The 19,736-nt window shown below is 43.7% G+C and overlaps 1 protein-coding gene across 5 annotated transcripts in view; it reads left to right on the top strand.

Moving 5' to 3' along the window:
• kiaa0586 (KIAA0586 ortholog) overlaps positions 1-19,736 on the top strand; it is a 371,111-nt gene that overhangs the window by 311,960 nt on the left and 39,415 nt on the right. For all 5 annotated transcript variants that reach the window (XM_033027180.1, XM_033027181.1, XM_033027182.1 and 2 more), the window contains 3 exons: positions 857-933; positions 9,266-9,397; positions 16,279-16,462. In XM_033027180.1, the coding sequence (XP_032883071.1) occupies positions 857-933; positions 9,266-9,397; positions 16,279-16,462 (393 nt within the window). The remainder of the gene's footprint in view (positions 1-856; positions 934-9,265; positions 9,398-16,278; positions 16,463-19,736) is intronic.

Below are 19,736 nucleotides of genomic sequence, written 5' to 3'. Positions count from 1 at the left end.
ATGAAGAAAGAACATTCTGGCTGGGGTTGAGAACCTCAAGAACATTTGCCAGTCACACATAGAAACACAACACATCCCAACCTACTCACCCATCCATGCTGTCAAGCATCTTCTGTTCCATCTTTGTCAGAATCAGTAGGTCTCACATTAGCCTCATTGGCCGTTACAGAACACATGGAATGGAATGGAATGGACACAAGCTATCTTTGATTCCAAAGGCAAAAGACAAAGTGTTGGAAGAACTCAGCAGGTCAGGCAGCATTTGTGGAGGAAACGGACAGACGACCGAGGGCTGGGACCCTCCTTCAGGTTCATCAGTGAAGAAGGGTCCCAACCATAAACATGGTCTATCCATTCCCTCCAAGATGTTGTCTGACCCACTGGTTTTCTCCAGCACTTTTTGCTCAGGATTCAAGCATCTGCAGCTTCTTTCATCTTTGTTTGATTCCAAAGGTCCATCTAATAGAGAAGAGAGAGAGCACAGTACTGGTTGAGTTGAATATTTAACAGGTTGAAAGCCTTGCAGCAGTCTGTTGGGATTAGAATTTATCGGCATAAACTGTTGAACTGTTGACATTATTATACTTGCATTTCCAGTGATGGAAGGGGGAGGGGGGTTGTTTAAAATCAACACCACAATGGTGTGACATGTGTGCAAATGAGCCGACACACTGTTCATATAAAGACAAATAGCCATACATTTGCTAATGTGTGCTGAATAAATAGTACATGCAATTATTATATGTGCAGGAAGCAAACATTTTCATTCCAGTGATTCATTGTAATTTTTAATTATATCTGCGATTCTGAATTTTCTCTGTTCCGGTGTGTAATTGGTCCTTGCTTGTTTTTTCAGCCTTGGCAGAAGGAGGTATATTTCTTCCAAACTTCAATGATACTCTGTCCAGTACTCTTCTTGATACTCAAGAAATGGTAAGTTTGCAAAAGGTCTGCGTTTGCAATTAATCCAACAAAGTCTTTGGATTAAAATGCACTGGTTTCTTTATATTTGCTTCATCTGTGTGTTATCCATGGGTTCTGCTTCAACGCCTTGGCATTAGGAAAGTGAAAATCAACATATGTTTCTGTCGTTAATTGCTATCTAATTACCCCCACTGGAAATGCAAGCGTACCAGTGTCATTGTCAACAGTGGACAGACACAGCCTCTGTGAAGAAAGGTCTGCCAGTCCTCACGGCACAGTTTGTAGTGAAATTATGACAATTTGCCCAAGGAGGCCAAGCAGTGCATAAAGTAGCCCAGCTTGAAATTAGTGTATTCAGAAAGGAAGTGGGATACAGAATTGGCAGGAGAAATGTAGATGATCTTAGCCCATTCCAGATCAAATCTAAATGTTATAGAACTTGAGTGATAGATATATCCTTTTTATTTTGACTGAATATTTAAAAGTATATTGCTGACTGTGTCTGTGAGAGGAATACGCAAATAAGTTCTCTGGTATAGATTAAACTCTTGTGAGCCACTTAGTTTTTGAAGAGCTAATACTCGTCAGAAATTACAAACTCCAGTTTGCTCAAGTTTATTAATTTCACCAGTAAATGAGGTCATAATCAATTAATTGCTAAATTATCCCAAAGAATGTGAATTAATATTATCACCTGATTATTGCATTGCCCAAAGATAGAAACATTCATAAAATGTAAATTGAAAAGCATATTTCAAATTTGTATTCCTGCCATTTAACAGAATGTGATAGCATTCAGATTTTGCAAATAAAATGTCTGGGAAAGAAACAACTTAACAGTAAATGTAATGGATGCAAAGGATCGCCCAGAGGTAACAGATGGAAAAAAAACCATCAGAGCTTTTTATATGCACTTAATAGAACTCATCCAATATTCTTTCATTTGAATTTGGAGAGGAAAATCAGGTTATTATCCAGACCTTTCCCTTTTGCTGTTCTCAGTGATCCCTTGTACTCCTGTGCATTTAGTTCCCAAATGCCACTGACGTGATGAAGGTAAAACCTCATCAGATGCTCAGTGGTCACCACAAACAATTGGAGACACCTGTGCAATATCAATATGGCTGACATAATAGAACATAGCACAGGAACAGGTCCTTCAGCCCACAATGTCTGTGCCGTTACTGATGCCGAGCTAAACTGTACACATGATCCATATCACTCCATTACTTGCTTATTCATGTGCCTAAGAGTCTCTTAAATGCCACTATCACATCTGCCTTCACCACCACACCTGACAGCGGATCCCAGGCACCCACCATGAAAACACGTGCCCTGCACATTTCCTTTAAACTTTGTCCCTCTTGCCTTAAAGCTATGCCCTCTAGTCGTAGCTACGCCTCTCATAATTTTATTATCTTAAAAGCTGCACAAAATAATGACAACTTTAAACTAATCAATTCTGCTTCATCACATTAATTAGTATGTTTAAAACTTCATAACATTTTACTCCTTCATTTTATAACTCTAATAATTTTACCTGTCAGATTTCAGTTTTAAATGTAATTCTCACTGTATACAACAGGTGGTGTTTGTGATTCTCATAATAGGTTCCAATATCTTTCTCTGGCTCGCTCATTATTTAACTCAGTGGTTGGATCTTTGGAAACTTATGCATCCTAAAATAAACCACTGCAGATGCAAGAAAATGAAATGAAACAGAAGGTGCTGGGAGTACTCATCAGGTCGGGCAACATCTGTGAAAAAAGAATAATTGCTTCTCTAATTCCTAAGCAGTTCCAGCACTTACTGATTTATATCTAAAGTCCAGTCAAATATTATCACAATAAGCAATTGCTTTTTATCATTCTTGTTCTCCAGTGTATCTCCCCTTGTAACCCATCCACCTGACATCAGAACTGGACACTTCTCACTCCTCACTCCCCTCTTCACCCCAGCTATCAGTGAATGCATTAGCCACGGGTTGTAGGCCACCGTTACCAATGTTTTAGCCAGTCAGGAATAGTGGGATGAACATGAGGTCGGGGGATCCGTGGGTTGATTTGTTTATAGAAAGGTTTTGCAAGCAGCATGAATGTCAGAAGCCAGACAGGATTAATCTTCATTGCAGGTGTGTTTTTTTTTCCTTTGTCCCTATCTATCCCTTTTATGCACAGCACGGTGGTGCAGTAGTAGAGCTACTGCACCACAGTGCCAGAGACCCAGGTTCGATCCTAACTATGGGATCCATGGTTGTCTGTATGGAGTTTGTACGTTCTCCCCATGACCCACGTGGGTTTTCTCCGAGATCTTCAGTTTCCTCACACACTCCAAAGACGTACACGTTTGTAGGTTGATTGGCTTGCTGTAATTGTAAAATTGTCCCTAGTGTGTGTAGGACAGTGTTAATGTGTGCAGATCGCTGGTTGGTGCGGACTCGGTGGGCCGAAGGGCCTGTTTCCGCGCTGTATCTCTAAACTAAATTATCTCTCTCTCTCATGGACACCCAGACAATAAGATTCTTGGTTGGTGTTTTGTTCCACAATGTCATGAGCCATCATGGTGAGTGATGGCAGGCTCTTCAGCTCTGTGGTCATGGCTGTCAATAGCCTGTTTTGGCACATCAGCTAAGAGGTAGGAGTAAAAGTAACATTTACCCCCAAAATACAAACAAGTTCAGGAAATTGTTGCATGGCTCCAAATCAAGATGACACAAATTCACGAAGGGACTCCTGACAGTGATTCTGCTAGTTTATTCAGCCACTGAATTGCAAAGGAAACATGTTCATGGATCCAGCACCAAGTTAGACCTGGAGTAGAATCTTCTTCCCGTTCATTTCAATGGAGATTTTCTGTCTGCAAGCAGGAATGTAACATTAAAAACATATTGAACCCTGAAGGGTCTGAAGAAGGGTTTCAACCCAAAACATTGCCTATTTACTTCGCTCCATAGATGCTGCCTCACCCGCTGAGTATCTCCAGCATTTTTGTCTACTTTAAAAACATATTTGTGTCTGCAGTAGTCTTTCCAATCATTCAGAACCATTTTAAATTGATTTTATTTTGTGAAAATTTTAAACATTATTTCATGCTACCTCAGTAGTTGCCTGAACTGTTTGTTTTAGTTTAACAAAATTACATGACAGTGCCCACAAGGCCTCAAACATTGGGACACTCGCAGCCAACAAGTTGTGCCATGCAGATCCATGATCTTCAACCTGGTGGTAATGGTTTTCAGGTTTTTGTACCTTCTTCCCAATGGTAGTAACAAAATGGATCAGAATCAGAATGCCGTTTATTGTCATTTAAACATAGGCTCAAATGAAATTACGTTCCTGCAGTCATAATAACAAAAAGAAAAAACACACAATTAACACAATTCCGCACAAACATCCATCACAGTGAATCTCCAAACACCTCCTCACTGTGATGGAAGGCAAAAGTCTTATCTCTTCCCTGTTCTTTATTCTTCTCCCGCAGTCAAGCAGTCAAACTGCTGCATCGAGTTGACCGAGGCTCTTGATGTTAGAGCCCCCGGCGGAAGATGGTAAGTCCCGCGGCCGTTTAAGCCGCGCTGGGCGATGTAAGGCCCCGCTCCAGGTCGATTAAACCCCTCGATTCGGGCGGGCGAAGTTTGCCGTTGCGGGAGCTCCGAAAAGCGGTCTCCCACCAGGGACCTACGAGCTCCCGATGTTACCGTCCACAGGGCCACTGCCGAAGCCTCCGAGCTCCGAAGTCGGGTCACAGCCGCGCGCCACCACACCGCTCCGTGCTCCGAAGTCAGCCAGCTCTGCGATGGTGAATCCGCAGGCTCTGCGACTGGAGCCCCAGGTCGATTCCGGTTGGAGGCCCCCGCTCCACGATGTTAGGCCCCAACGACAATGGAAGCTCGACAAGGAAAAAGTCGGGTCTCCGTACAGGGAAGAGATTAAAAAGTTTCCCCCACCACATCCCCCCCCCACACCCCCACATATACACAGCTAAAAATAATATAAAACTAAAACCAAAACATCCACCCGCGGGCGCAGTCGACTCTCCGGCTGTGGGCGATCCCGAGGTATGCCGAGGGGTGTGAGGAGACCGATGCAAAAGCTGTTGGACGGAAGAGACACAGTCGCATCTCCTCGACCAGCTAAGGGATCGTGTCCTGAGAAATACAGCCCCCAGCAACGGCTGGGAGATGTCGGCAACAATGAAGAAAAAACTAAATTAAATAAATAAACTGATTGCTAAACCCGGCATGGTGATACAGTGTAAACAAAGAAAACAACTCAAACTACAGTGAGCAATCACGTGCAAAGTGGTAGGTAAGTTCAACTTGTCCAGTGTCCATGGTGCAGGATGGGAAGCTGTGCTGGAAAACCAGAGGTTGCAGTGACAGCCTCTGACCTGAATGAGGCACTGTTGCCAGTGGTCAGGCTGCAAGGACGGCATCCGGCCTGAAGATGGCGCTGTGGCCGGCAGTCAGGCTGCAGTGACGGCAGTCGATCTGAGGGTGGCGCAGTTGCCGGTGGTCAGGCTGCAGGGACGGCGTCCGGCTGAAAAGTGGCGCTGTGGACGGCGGTCAGCCGCGGCCTCAGCTCCGTTGGTCGGCTCCGGGCAGGTCATGCGGGAGAGCTTGGCCGGCCGTCACACAAGGACTGTCCCTGGACCGCGCCCCTCGACCCGGGCGGCCTGCGGCATACCTTAGGGTAGGGCCGGGTTGGTGGCATCGTCGTTCTGCAGGGCTGGGTAGTCGGCTGCAGACAGCAGGTCTCCCGAGGCTGCATGCGTCGTGAGGAATCCAAATTGGAAATTTAGATAGTTGGGGTCACCAATGTAGCAGCACCAAACGTGGTCAGGAAAAGGCCAGACGTCGGGCAGGTTCAAACAGTAGTTTTATTCAGTTGTTACATGTAAGTTTGGTCCGCTAACGTAATTGTCATTGCTGCTGTAGCTGAGCGAGAGTGTTGTCTCGAGCTCAGCTACCTATTGACTCCCCAGATCTCAAGGTGAGATAAGCTTATGTAGCAGGACACTCCCCCTAGCCCATGACGTCTCGTGCCAGCCTTCGTAGCTACTGACGAGGGTTCGACCATAAGTGGTCTGTGTATCAGCTGACACCACAGTAACATGCAGGTATAAACTATTAAAAAAGTAAGGAGACACGAGGAAATACATATGCGGGAAGACACGTTTGTTAGCCATTATTGCAAAAAAATTAGAGTACAAGAGTAAAGAAATCTTAGTGGAATTATATAAAATCTGTGGTAGGCCACATTTGGAATATTTTGTTCAGGTCTAATCTCCTAAACTAAGAAATGACATACCGTATATGTGACTGGTGAAGATTTACCAAATTGATATTTGGGACGGGAGCTTATCCTATGAGGAGAAATTATGCAAAGTGTCTTTCCAGAGCTTAGAAGAATGACATAGATACATAGATACATAGAAAATAGGTGCAGGAGTAGGCCATTTGGCCCTTCGAGGCTGCAACGGCATTCAATATGATCATGGCTGATCATCCAACTCAGTATCCCGTACCTGCCTTCTCTCCATACCCCCTGATCCCTTTAGCCACAAGGGCCACATCTAACTCCCTCTTAAATATAGCCAATGAACTGGCCTCAACTACCCTCTGTGGCAGAGAGTTCCAGAGATTCACCACTCTCTGTGTGAAAAAGTTTCTTCTCATCTCGGTCCTAAAGGATTTCCCCCTTATCCTTAAGCTGTGACCCCTTGTCCTGGACTTCCCCAACATCGGGAACAATCTTCCTGCATCTAGCCTGTCCAACCCCATAAGAATTTTGTACGTTTCTATAAGATCCCCTCTCAATCTCCTAAATTCTAGCGAGTATAAGCCAAGTCTATCCAGTCTTTCTTCATATGAAAGTCCTGACATCCCAGGAATCAGTCTGGTGAACCTTCTCTGCACTCCCTCTAAGGCTATAATGTCCTTCCTCAGATTTGGAGACCAAAACTGTACGCAATACTCCAGGTGTGGTCTCACCAAGACCCTGTACAACTGCAGTAGAACCTCCCTGCTCCTATACTCAAATCCTTTTGCTATGAAAGCTAACATACCATTCGCTTTCTTCACTGCCTGCTGCACCTGCATGCCTACTTTCAATGACTGGTGTACCATGACAGCCAGGTCACGCTGCATCTCCCCTTTTCCTAATCGGCCACCATTTAGATAATAGTCTGCTTTCCTGTTTTTGCCACCAAAGTGGATAACCTCACATTTATCCACATTATACTGCATCTGCCAAACATTTGCCCACTCACCCAGCCTATCCAAGTCACCTTGCAGTCTCCTAGCATCCTCCTCACAGCTAACACTGCCCCCCAGCTTAGTGTCATCCGCAAACTTGGAGATGTTGCCTTCAATTCCCTCATCCAGATCATTAATATAAATTGTAATAGCTGGGGTCCCAGCACTGAGCCTTGCGGTACCCCACTAGTCACTGCCTGCCATTGTGAAAAGGACCCGTTTACTCCTACTCTTTGCTTCCTGTTTGCCAGCCAGTTCTCTATCCACATCAATACTGAACCCCCAATACCGTGTGCTTTAAGTTTGCATACTAATCTCTTATGTGGGACCTTGTCGAAAGCCTTCTGAAAGTCCAGATACAACACATCCACTGGTTCTCCCCTATCCACCCTACTAGTTACATCCTCGAAAAATTCTATAAGATTCGTCAGACATGATTTACCTTTCGTAAATCCATGCTGACTTTGTCCAATGATTTCACCACTTTCCAAATGTGCTGCTATCCCATCTTTAATAATTGACTCTAGCAGTTTCCCCACTACCAATGTTAGACTAACTGGTCTGTAATTCCCCGTTTTCTCTCTCCCTCCCTTCTTAAAAAGTGGGGTTACGTTTGCTACCCTCCAATCCTCAGGAACTACTCCAGAATCTAAAGAGTTTTGAAAAATTATCACTAGTGCATCCACTATTTCTGGAGCTACTTCCTTAAGTACTCTGGGATGCAGCCTATCTGGCCCTGGTGATTTATCGGCCTTTAATCCATTCAATTTACCCAACACCACTTCCCGACTAACCTGGATTTCACTCAGTTCCTCTATCTCCTTTGACCCGCTGTCCCCTGCTATTTCCGGCAGATTATTTATGTCTTCCTTAGTGAAGACGGAACCAAAGTAGTTATTCAATTGGTCCGCCATATCCTTGTTCCCCATGATCAACTCACCTGTTTCTGACTGCAAGGGACCTACATTTGTTTTAACTAGTCTCTTTCTCTTCACATATCTATAAAAACTTTTGCAGTCAGTTTTTATGTTCCCTGCCAGTTTTCTTTCATAATCTATTTTCCCTTTCCTAATTAAGCCCTTTGTCCTCCTCTGCTGGTCTCTGAATTTCTCCCAGTCCTCTGGTATGCTGCTTTTTCTGGCTAATTTGTACGCATCATCTTTTGCTTTGATACCATCCCTGATTTCCCTTGTTATCCACGGATGCACTACCTTCCCTGATTTATTCTTTTGCCAAACTGGGATGAACAATTTTTGTAGTTCATCCATGCAGTCTTTAAATACCTTCCATTGCATATCCACCGTCAACCCTTTTGGAACTAATTGCCAGTCAATCTTGGCAGATGATCTAATTGAAAATAGAAAATTCTTACGGAGGTTAACAGGATAGACCCTGGGATATAAATAGAAAATGTTGGATAAAAACACAGCGTACCAGGCAGCATTTGGATCGAGACCAAGATAGAGAACAGTTAACATTACAGATCAAATACTCTTCATCAGAATTGAAATGAGTTCTGATGAAGTTTTAACCTGAAATATTAGCTTTACACAGAAGTTGTCTGACCCCACCACTACCACCATGCACCCGATGCAAGGTCCCAACCCGAAACATCACCTATCCATATGTTCTAGAGATACTGCCTGACCCGCTGAGTTACTCCAGTACTTTGTTTCTTCTTTTATTAACCAGCATCTACAAGTGCAAGAATGTGGTACAAGGGTAAAATAAAAGTCATTCTTTGTGTGGAATTTGTAATTCTGTGAACCAGTTGTTAAAAATAGAAAATAGAAAAGCTATTGGGATTGCTTCAGATATATTTTCAGGGGTTATTTTGGTGAACTAGTCTCAATAACCAAGACCAAAAATAAAGTATCATGTCATTTAACTCCAACAAAATTCGGGTGACCGCCCTAGTACTTTGTAAAGGAACCAAGAATTGCAACTTTGTTAGGTACAAATTATCTTGGAAAATATAGTTCAGACATGAAATAGGATGTTACTGAGGGTAAAATAACAGTTATATAAAAAAACCTCAGTTTATTTACATTTCTCGTTTTTCATGAAACACTTTCATTTACTTAGGATGAAGATCCTCCCAGTGTGGGACAAGTCATCTCAAAGTCACGCAAAGGATTACATAAATACTCAATTGGCACAATGTTATCCAAAGTCGGCCAATGTCCATTTGCTCCGCAAGAAGTCCATCACCCTGAGGTAAAAATAAGTAGTGTACGTTCTGCTCTGCTTGTTGCTTTAGATTAATTTTCTTTTAACTGCAATACGGCACCAAGATAGAGTCTGAATGCCTTAGGCCTAACAGCCTGATGTCTATCATGGCAAGATGCTCTAAGGTGTCCGATGATCACTGAGAAAGAGAAGCGTTTTTCGAAATGATGCTTCCAAAGGTGAGGGCTATATTTTACAAACTTGGTTAAGTTTTTCTGAGGAAGTCACCAAGGTGGTGCATGAGGTAATTCAGGTTGTCCTGTACTTCCAAGAAACAATCGATTTCATAAATCAGAATCTGTTACATCATGAGGAATTTGACACATTGATTGGCAATCCATCACATTCCATCAGTCAGAAAGTTGTAAACACCAGGCAGTTCCATTGCTTCCAGACCTGTTCAAATTATCGAAAGGGTTGGAGAGTAATTTTCCATCTTATTATTTCCTTTCCCAGGAGATTACATGACTGCTAGAAAGTAGAAAGTCCTTGGTTATGTATGAACATGCAAATTTAAACCTCCTGCTATTTAATAGGTTTGTGGCTGATCTGACTGTAATGTCAATTCCACATTCCCATCTATCCGCAGTAATGTTTTAACCTCTTGCTTATCAAATATCTACCTCTCACCGCTTATAAAAGATTAATATTCAAATATTTCTCGATTGGCCTTTGAGATGCATATGAAATATTGTCGTCTGGTCTCCCTACCTAAGTAAGAATATTTACGCAGTAGATTGATTGACTTCTGATGGTTTGTCTTACAAGGAGAAATTTTATCAGAATCTCACTGAAAGTAAAAAATTCTTATGGGGCCTGGCAGGTTTGAATCTTCCACTTACTGGGATTCTTCAAAATAAGGATTACCACTCAGGACAGGTCTGGCAGATGGGAGGCTTTTAAAGGTGGGGGTATATGAAACGACTTTCCAGAGGAAATGGTTGAGGCAGGTAAAATAACAACATTTAGCAGACAAATGTGACTCGCTTAGATGGAGCAACTTGGTCGGTATGGAAGAGTTTAACCAAACAGCTTGTATCTTTGCTTGGATGACTCTAACTGAAAAGAGAAGACATTTCTTCACCCAGAAGATATTACTGGTGAAAATTGAAATTATTTTCCCAAGTGCGCAGTAGACATCCAGTTGCTGAATCCATGGCAGGGATGGTTGGCTTTTTGAATGTTAAGCTAGTCGGCTCTGGAGATTGGCACAGAGATAAATGAAAGCCCAGACTTGAAATGGGGCTTGAAGCACTGAAGCGCTGTCCCGTAGAAGAAAGAAAAGATGTGCTTAGAGTGGAAAGAAGAAACAGTGAGACAGAAGTGCAGGGATGGAAGCTTGCCAGCATCCACATCCTGAGCTAGAGGGCGTCAGAGTCTTTTTTTGTGTGGAATTTGTATTTCTGTGAATCAGCTGTTAAAAATAGAAAAAACTCTTGGGAATTGCTGAATCATATGGGTTAGATTTATTTTCAGTATTATCATGGTGAACCAGGTCTCAGTAGCCAAGTCCAAAAATATAAAGGATCAGTCTGAAGAAGGGTCTCGACCCTAAACGTCACCCATTCCTTCTCTCCAGAGATGCTGCCTGTTACTCCAGCATTTTGTGTCTACCTTCCAAAAATATAAAAGTATCATGTCATTTTGCTCCAACTAAATTAGGATGCAAGTACGAAAATAACCCCAGAATTGCAACTAGGTAGAAATTATGCTGAAAATATAGTTTAAAAAGGATGGAATTCAGGGTGAAAAAATAATTTATAAATACTGGCCATGTTAACCTGGACTTTCAAAAGGCATTGGATTTCACAAGTCTGACTATATTACATCAGCAGGAATTTGACACGTTGGTTTAGGAATTTGTTCCATTACTGCAGCCAGAAAGTTGTAAACACTCAGCTAATGTCATCTCCCGGAATAGTTTACATTACCTGAGGGGTTGGACAGTAAATTCCACAGAATCGTTTCACGTTACAGCCCTGCATTCTTCCCCAATAGATTGCATGGCTACTAGAGTTTTTGTACAAAGATAATTTAAACCTGCTCCACCATTTCATGATCTACTGGCTCATCTGATTGGAATATCAACTCTGCATTAACCTTTCGCCACCTTGTCACATATCTTTCTAGCCTGTCTCTGGCCTCTAGCCTGGGGCGGCACGGTAGCACAGCGGTAGAATTGCTGCCTTACAGCGCTTGCAGCATCGGAGACCCGGGTTCGATCCTGACAATGGTTGCTGTCTGTATGGAGTTTGTACGTTCTCCCCTTGACCGCGTGGGTTTTCTCCGAGACCTTTGGTTTCCTCCCACACTCCAAAGACGTACAGGTTTGTAGGTTAATTGGCTTGGTACGTGTAAATTGTCCCTAGTGTGTGCGTTAATGTGCGTGGAAAGCTGGTCGGTGCGGACTTGGAGGGCCGAAGGGCCTGTTTCCGCGCTGTATCTCTAAACTAAACTGTCCAGCTATTTCTCATAAGACGTGCTTATTTGAATTATTAGGCTGGTGCACCTTTCCTGAACTGTTTCCGACACATTAAAGTCCCTCTTGAAATAAGGAGACAAATACTGTACGTAGTAATCCAGATACTGCAGGACGCATGCTTTAGCTACAAGGAGAGGTTGGACAAACTTGGATTGCTTCCTGTGGACTGAAGGGAGACCTAATAGATATATATAAAAGGGATAGAGGCATGGATAATTCATCAGATAACTCATGATATATGATGAATAAATTCTGGAATAATTCCATTTCTCAATACCAAGATAGTGTTTTGGAAGTTAATCTAAATCATAATCTTTGAAATATAAATAAACAATTCCAATACACTGGGAATTACTGTAATCCCTTGTTTTAACAAACTTCTTTGTAACGGATTTTGGTTATAACAGATGGACCCACTGAAGGCTGCCAATGCCACCCCCGGCTCGCACTGCTTCCCTGGCCGCTTACAGCTCTGGCAGCCAATGCCGCCCCTGGCTCGCACTGCTTCCCTGGCCACTTACAACTCCGGCAGCCCATGCCAATCCTAGTTCACACTGCTCACTGGTCACTTACAGCTCCGGCTGCACATGCTATTCTCTCCCCCCCCCCCCACCCCCTCCCCAACTGATTCCAGGCTGCGTCTGCCACCATCAACCTTTGCCTGCACTCCGGCTGCCCGTGGGCTGCGACCATTGACTCTGCCGTTCCTTGCCTCTCCCTTGGCGGCCAGCAGGCTAAGGCCATCAACTCACCTGGATTGCAGGCCCAGTTCCGGACTGAGAGTCTAAAGAAGGGTCTTGACCCAAAAAATCACCGATCCGTGATCTCCAGCGATCTGCCTGACCTGCTGAGTTAGTCCAGCACTTTGTGTTCTTTTGAGTATTAACCGACAACTGCTTGTTTCTACTAGTTACACAATTACTTGGTTATAGTGGACAATCTGCAATAATGGACACTATTTCTTACCTCTCCCCCTCCCCCATGGTCCGTTATAACAAGGGTTTCTGTATTCCCTTTGTATAGATTTTAGCCAATGTATCACTACTGCTTTTATAATATATTTATACCTCCGAATAATTTGCAAAACCATGTGGAGATCATCAATTTCATAGAACTTGCCAATCTGACATACATATAACCATATAACAATTACAGCACGGAAACAGGCCATCTTGGCCCTTCTAGTCTGTGCCGAACACTTATTCTCCCCTAGTCCCATCTACCTGCACTCAGACCATAACCCTCCATTCCTTTCCCGTCCATATAACTATCCAATTTATTTTTAAATGATAAAATCGAACCTGCCTCCACCACCTCCACTGGAAGCTCATTCCACACAGCTACCACTCTCTGAGTAAAGAAGTTCCCCCTCATGTTACCCCTAAACTTCTGTCCATTAATTCTCAAGTTATGTCCTCTTGTTTAAATCTTCCCTACTCTCAGTGGGAAAAGCTTATCCACGTCAACTCTGTCTATCCCTCTCATCATTTTAAAGACCTCTATCAAGTCCCCTCTTAACCTTCTGCGCTCCAAAGAATAAAGACCTAACTTGTTCAACCTTTCTCCGTAACTTAGTTGCTGAAACCCAGGCAACATTCTAGTAAATCTCCTCTGTACTCTCTCTATTTTGTTGACATCCTTCCTATAATTAGGCGACCAAAATTGTACACCATACTCCAGAATTGGCCTCACCAATGCCTTGTACAATTTTAACATTACATCCCAACTTCTATACTCAATGCTCTGATTTATAAAGGCCAGCACACCAAAAGCTTTCTTTACCACCCTGTCTACATGACATTCCACCTTCAGGGAACTGCACAGTTATTCCTAGATCCCTCTGTTCAACTGCATTCCTCAATTCACTACCATTTACCATGTATGTCCTATTTTGATTTGTCCTGCCAAGATGTAGCACCTCACACTTATCAGCATTATACTCCATCTGCCATCTTTCAGCCCACTCTTCCAAATGGCCTAAATCTCTGTGTAGACTTTGAAAATCTACTTCATTATCCACAACACCACCTATCTTAGTATCATCTGCATACTTACTAATCCAATTTACCACACCATCATCCAGATCATTGATGTACATGACAAACAACAGTGGACCCAACACAGATCCCTGTGGCACCCCACTAGTCACTGGCCTCCAACCTGACAAACAGCCATCCTCCATTACTCTCTGGCATCTCCCATTCAGCCACTGTTGAATCCATCTTGCTACTCCACCATTAATACCCAACAATTGAACCTTCTTAACCAACCTTCCATGAGGAACCTTGTCAAAGCCCTTACTGAAGTCCATATATACAACATCCACTGCTTTACCCTCATCAATTTCCTGAGTAACCTCTTCAAAAAATTCAAGAAGATTAGTCAAACATGACCTTCCAGGCACAAATCCATGTTGACTGTTCCTAATCAAACCCTGTTTATCCAGATGCTTATATATATTATCTCTAAGCATCCTTTCCATTAATTTGCCCACCACTGACATCAAACTAACAGGTCTATAATTGCTAGGTTTACTCTTAGAACCCTTTTTAAACAATGGAACAACATGCGCAGTACGCCAATCCTCCGGTACTATTCCCGTTTCCAATGACATTTGAAATATTTCTGTCATAGTCCCTGCTATTTCTACACTAACCTCCCTCAATGTCCTAGGGAATATCCTGTCCGGACCTGGAGACTTATCCACTTTTATATTTTTCAAAAGTGTCAGTACTTCCTCTTCTTTGAATCTCATAGTTTCCATAGCTACTCTACTTGTTTCCCTTACCTCACATACCGAAGAAAAGAAATTGTTCAATATCACCCCCATCTCTTTTGGCTCTGCAGATAGCTGTCCACTCTGACTCTCTAATGGACCAATTTTATCCCTCGTTATCCTTTTGCTATTAATATAGCTGTAGAAACCCTTTGGATTTATTTTCACCTTACTTGCCAAAGCAACCTCATATCTTCTTTTAGCTTTTCTAATTTCTTTCTTAAGATTCTTTTTACATTCTTTATACTCCTCAAGCACCTCATTTACTCCTTCATTTATACAAAATGAATAAATATAAAGGTTCAGGCAAGATTGGATTTCACATAATTTATGCATAACAAGAATCTTCCTGTAATATAACATGTATATTTTGGCCTATTTTGATTGTTTCTAAGCTTTAAATCCTGGCATTGATCTGGCACTTGCCCTGTAAATTAAGTCAAAAATATTAGATTAGTAAAGCCTGTATCATTGATAAGTTATGCATCTTATGAACAGTGCACGGATTTACCTTGGCCATACAGTGTGGACATAATCATCTGGTTTGCCTTTGGTAAATTATATATTAACGGGGTAATATGCGTGTTCTTTGATCTTATCAGATTATATGACAAATTTAAGATTTCATTGTATGGGGCATAAATATTTGCAACATTACCTGGTGTTGTCCAGAGTCAATAACACTGACATTGCAGTCAGCTACTGTTTCTTCAAAGAACTGCTTACATAGTCAGATCAGCATAATTTATTCTACGTTATTGGGGACATCTAATCCTTGTGTCATTGAATATGGACAACAGCTTTAAAAAAAACCCTAAATTTTAAACCAAGATGTTTAGAAACTCATTGAGTCAGAGTCCCACACCGACCAACATGCCCTATCTACACTAGTCCCACCTGTCTGTGTTTGGCCCATATCCCTCTAAACCCGTCCTATCCAAGTACCTGTCCCAATGTTCGTTGAAAGTTGCGATTGTACCTGCCTCAACTAACCCCTCCGGCAGCTCGTTCCATACACCCACCACCCTTTGTGTGAAAATGATACCCCGCAGCTAAATGAACCAAAAGCCTTTTTGACCACCATGTCTACCTGTGATGCCGTTTTCAACTGATTATGCACCTGTACTCCTAGTTCTCTCTGCTCTGCACACTCCCCAGAGCCCTACCGTTCACTGTGCAGGTCCTGCCCATGATAGTGCTCCCAAAATGCAACACTCACATCTCTCAGTGCTAAATTCCATAAAACTGTTGGAAAATATATAAATAATATAGCTTTTCTTTTTTTTTTTTTAAACCCAGATTAATTATTTATTTAACAAGTGTCATTAATTTAATAGTATATATACAGATGAACTTCTGTAGTTAAAGTTTAGGCTTATTACTCTGACTGGAAATGGGAATTAACATTATAACGTTATGCGAAGAGCAAAAAATGTTTGGAAATGTTTCATGTCCTAACAAATAATGCAGACCTACTGCATTTTCAGAAGAAGTAAGAAATCAGTCTGAACTATTAAGAAACTACAAATTTTGTACCATTGATCAACTGTGCTTGACTTATTTCCTCTGCAAGATTTTACTCCTGTGCCATTTCCTTTTTTTGCCACGTAGAACTCTGATGATGACAGCAGCACCGGGCAGATTAGTGAAGGTCAGATGCCCAGACTCACAAAAACAGCAGAAAGCATCCTGATTGGGCTGCCACCAATCATCAAACCTCTCACAATGGACGGTGACATAAACCTCCCGCGAACAAGACGCTCACCATCTCCTGGGCAGCTTCACGTTCAAACAGGTAACTAGTGCAACAAGGTTTGGCATGCTCATCTGAAAAACGAATTCAGTACATTCTGTTCTACTTATACCCTATCGAGCATGTACCAAACCTTTTGGGCAATTAGTATGTTTGGTTTAATTCCTCGAGCTTCATAGTTGGTTGAACAAGATTTCTTTCCTCAGTTGGATACTTAGTATGGACTGATTACAATTGGCAGGAATAATTTCTCCTGTATTCATTTTAATGTTACCCCGAATTGCCTGACATCTCTCAGTGCATCTTAGCTAGAAGATGTGCCTGTTAATCAGCAGCAAGGTATTGTTGAAGGGTCTCGAGCCAAAATGTGCCCTATCTTTTTCCCACCATAGATGCCGCCTGACTCACTAATTTCCTTCAGCAGTATGGTTATTGTTCTTTGCTATTTTATATTGATATCAAGGTTGTACCAAACTAGTTCACATTGTGCATTGCAATGTTTTCTGTAAGAAAATAATGGACAAGGTTAAACATGTTTAACAACATTTACCCCTCTTTTTTCTTGAAGCTGCTTTCTTGCTTACTTTCTCAGGGAAAAATAAACAAAAGACTGTCATTTATAGGTCAACGTTGGTGCAGTTTCCAGAGATTATTTAATTGTGATATCAGAGTGAATTCTATGTTGTCCTCACAAGACATATTGGTATTAGTGTCAATGATTAAAAATCCGGAGAAAAGCTTTTACTACTTTTGCTTTCTCTGTCATTGGATTCTATTGTTCTTTACCAGTTTTTTTTTCAATAATCAAGAAATGAATCGCGCTCACCATAGATTTATAAGAAACTAGACCAACGGCGTTTGCAGGGGGGAGGGCTGCGGCATCACACTCACATTAACCACCCCCCAAACACACAGGTGGGGTGAGGGGGGGTGAGAAGAGGGGAGGGAGGGGAGAGGAGGAGGAGGAAACGGGACAGATTTGGGAGGGAAAGGAGAGCGGGGTAGGGGGTGAGAGAGGGGGATGGACAGAGATGTGGGGGAGGGGGGGTGGGGAGGGAGGGGAGGAGGGAGGGAGGGAGAGAGGGGTGGGGGGAGAGGGGAAAGAGTGGGGAGGGAGAGTGGAGGGGGAAGGGGGGAGAGAAGTGGAAGAGTGGAGAGGGAGGAGGAGACGGGTAGAGGGAGTGATGGAAGAGGGACAGAGGGGTAGGGGGAAGGGGGCGGGGGGAGAGAGGGAAGGGGGTGGGGGAGAGAGGGATGGGAGAGGGAGAGGGGTGAGGAGAGGGAGGGGGAGGAGAGAAGGGGGAGAGAAGTGGAAGAGTGGGGAGGGAGGTAGAGGGATAGCGGGAGTGGTGGAAGAGGGACGGGGGAGTGGTGGAAGAGGGACAGAGGGGTAGGGGAAGGGGTGGGGGAGAGAGGGGAAGGGAGGGGAAGAGAGAGGGTTGGGGGAGGGAGAGGGGTGGGGTAAGGGGAGAGACGTGGAAGAGTGGGGAGGGAGGGGTAGAGGGAGTGGTTGAAGAGGGACAGAGGGGTAGGGGGAAGGGGGCGGGGGGGAGAGAGGGAAGGGGGTGGGGTAGAGAGGGAAGGGGGGTGGGGGAGAGAGGGATGGGTGGGAGAGGGAGAGGGGTGAGGAGAGGGAAACATAGAAATTAAGTGCAGGAGTAGGCCATTCGGCCCTTCGAGCCTGCACCACCATTCAATATGATCATGGCTGATCATCCAACTCAGTATCCTGTACCTGCCTTCTCTCCATACCCCCTGATCCCTTTAGCCACAAGGGCCACATCTAACTCCCTCTTAAATATAGCCAATGAACTGGCCTCAACTACCTTCTGTGGCAGAGAATTCCAGATTCACCACTCTCTGTGTGAAATTTTTTTTTCTCATCTCGGTCCTAAAGGATTTCCCCCTTATCCATAAACTGACCCCTTGTTCTGGACTTCCCCAACATCTGGAACAATCTTCCTGCATCTAGCCTGTCCAACCCCTTAAGAATTTTGTAAGTTTCTATAAGATCCCCCTCAATCTTCTAAAATCTAGCGAGTACAAGCCGAGTCTATCTAGTCTTTCTTCATATGAAAGTCCTGACATCCCAGGAATCAGTCTGGTGAACCTTCTCTGTACTCCCTCTATGGCAAGAATGTCTTTGAGCATTGGGCATTGTGACATCACACGATGGAACGTTCACCAGGTGCTGGTGCTCCTGCAAAGGCATATGTAAATGAATCCATTCCGATTGGACATATGTGAACATTGGGCATTGTGACATCACACAATGGAACGTTCACCAGGGGCTGGGGCTCCTGCAAAGGCATATGTAAATGAATCCATTCCGATTGGACATATGTGAACATTGGGCATTGTGACATCACACGATGGAACGTTCACCAGGGGCTGGGGCTGGGGCTGCTTCTATGGGTGAGAAGCCAGTTTTTTTTTGGAAATATTGGGGGGGGGGGGGAGAAGGATTTGATTAAAAATGTGTACATAAACACGACGAAATGTAATCAGGAGTGGATACTTAGAAAGAAAAGTGAAATCTCTACCGAAATGGAAAAGATCTTGGCGATTCTGCGTCTGGTTTCGGCGTAGCAAGGAATCAAAGGAATAAAGGCAGCCGGCCGGCCGGACGCCGGACGCCGGCAGGCACACAGTTTTATATATTAACTAGACCAAGTGCAGACCCGTTGGGTCTGTATCCCCAACGGCGTTTGCGGGGGGGGGGGGGGCTGCGGCATCACACTCACATTAACCACCCCCCAAACACACAGGTGGGGGGGAGGGGGGGTGAGAAGATGGGAGGGAGGGGAGAGGAGGAGGAGGAAACGGGACAGATATGGGAGGGAAAGGAGAACGGGGTAGGGGGTGAGAGATGGGGAGAGAGATGTGGGGGAGGGGGGAGGAGGGAGGGAGGGGAGGAGGGAGGGAGGGGGAGAGGGGTGGGGGGAGAGAGGGGAAAGAGTGGGGAGGGAGAGTGGAGGGGAAGGGGGAGAGAAGTGGAAGAGTGGGGAGGGACGCTGGCAGGCACACAGTTTTATATATTAATAGATAGATGGTCTTATAAAGAATTATTGGGATCTGTGGCATGGATATTCCCTTTTATGATTTGGAATCAAAGACCATTTGTGAAGGGTCTATGCTATCCAGCAACATTGACATCACCCAATCAAGCTCAGCAACTAATCTGATGAAGGTCTCAACCCGAAACGTCACAATTTCCTTCTATCCAGAGATGCTGCCTATCCCGCTGAGTATCTCCAGCATTTTGTGTCTACAATTCGACTGAAGAGTTCTGATAGGCACCACAACAGGAAGTAAA

Source organism: Amblyraja radiata, chromosome 9, assembly GCF_010909765.2.
Source record: "Amblyraja radiata isolate CabotCenter1 chromosome 9, sAmbRad1.1.pri, whole genome shotgun sequence".
Lineage (NCBI taxonomy): Eukaryota > Metazoa > Chordata > Chondrichthyes > Rajiformes > Rajidae > Amblyraja > Amblyraja radiata.
Note: the sequence above shows the minus strand (reverse complement) of the source record. Positions and strands in the feature narration are given on the sequence as shown.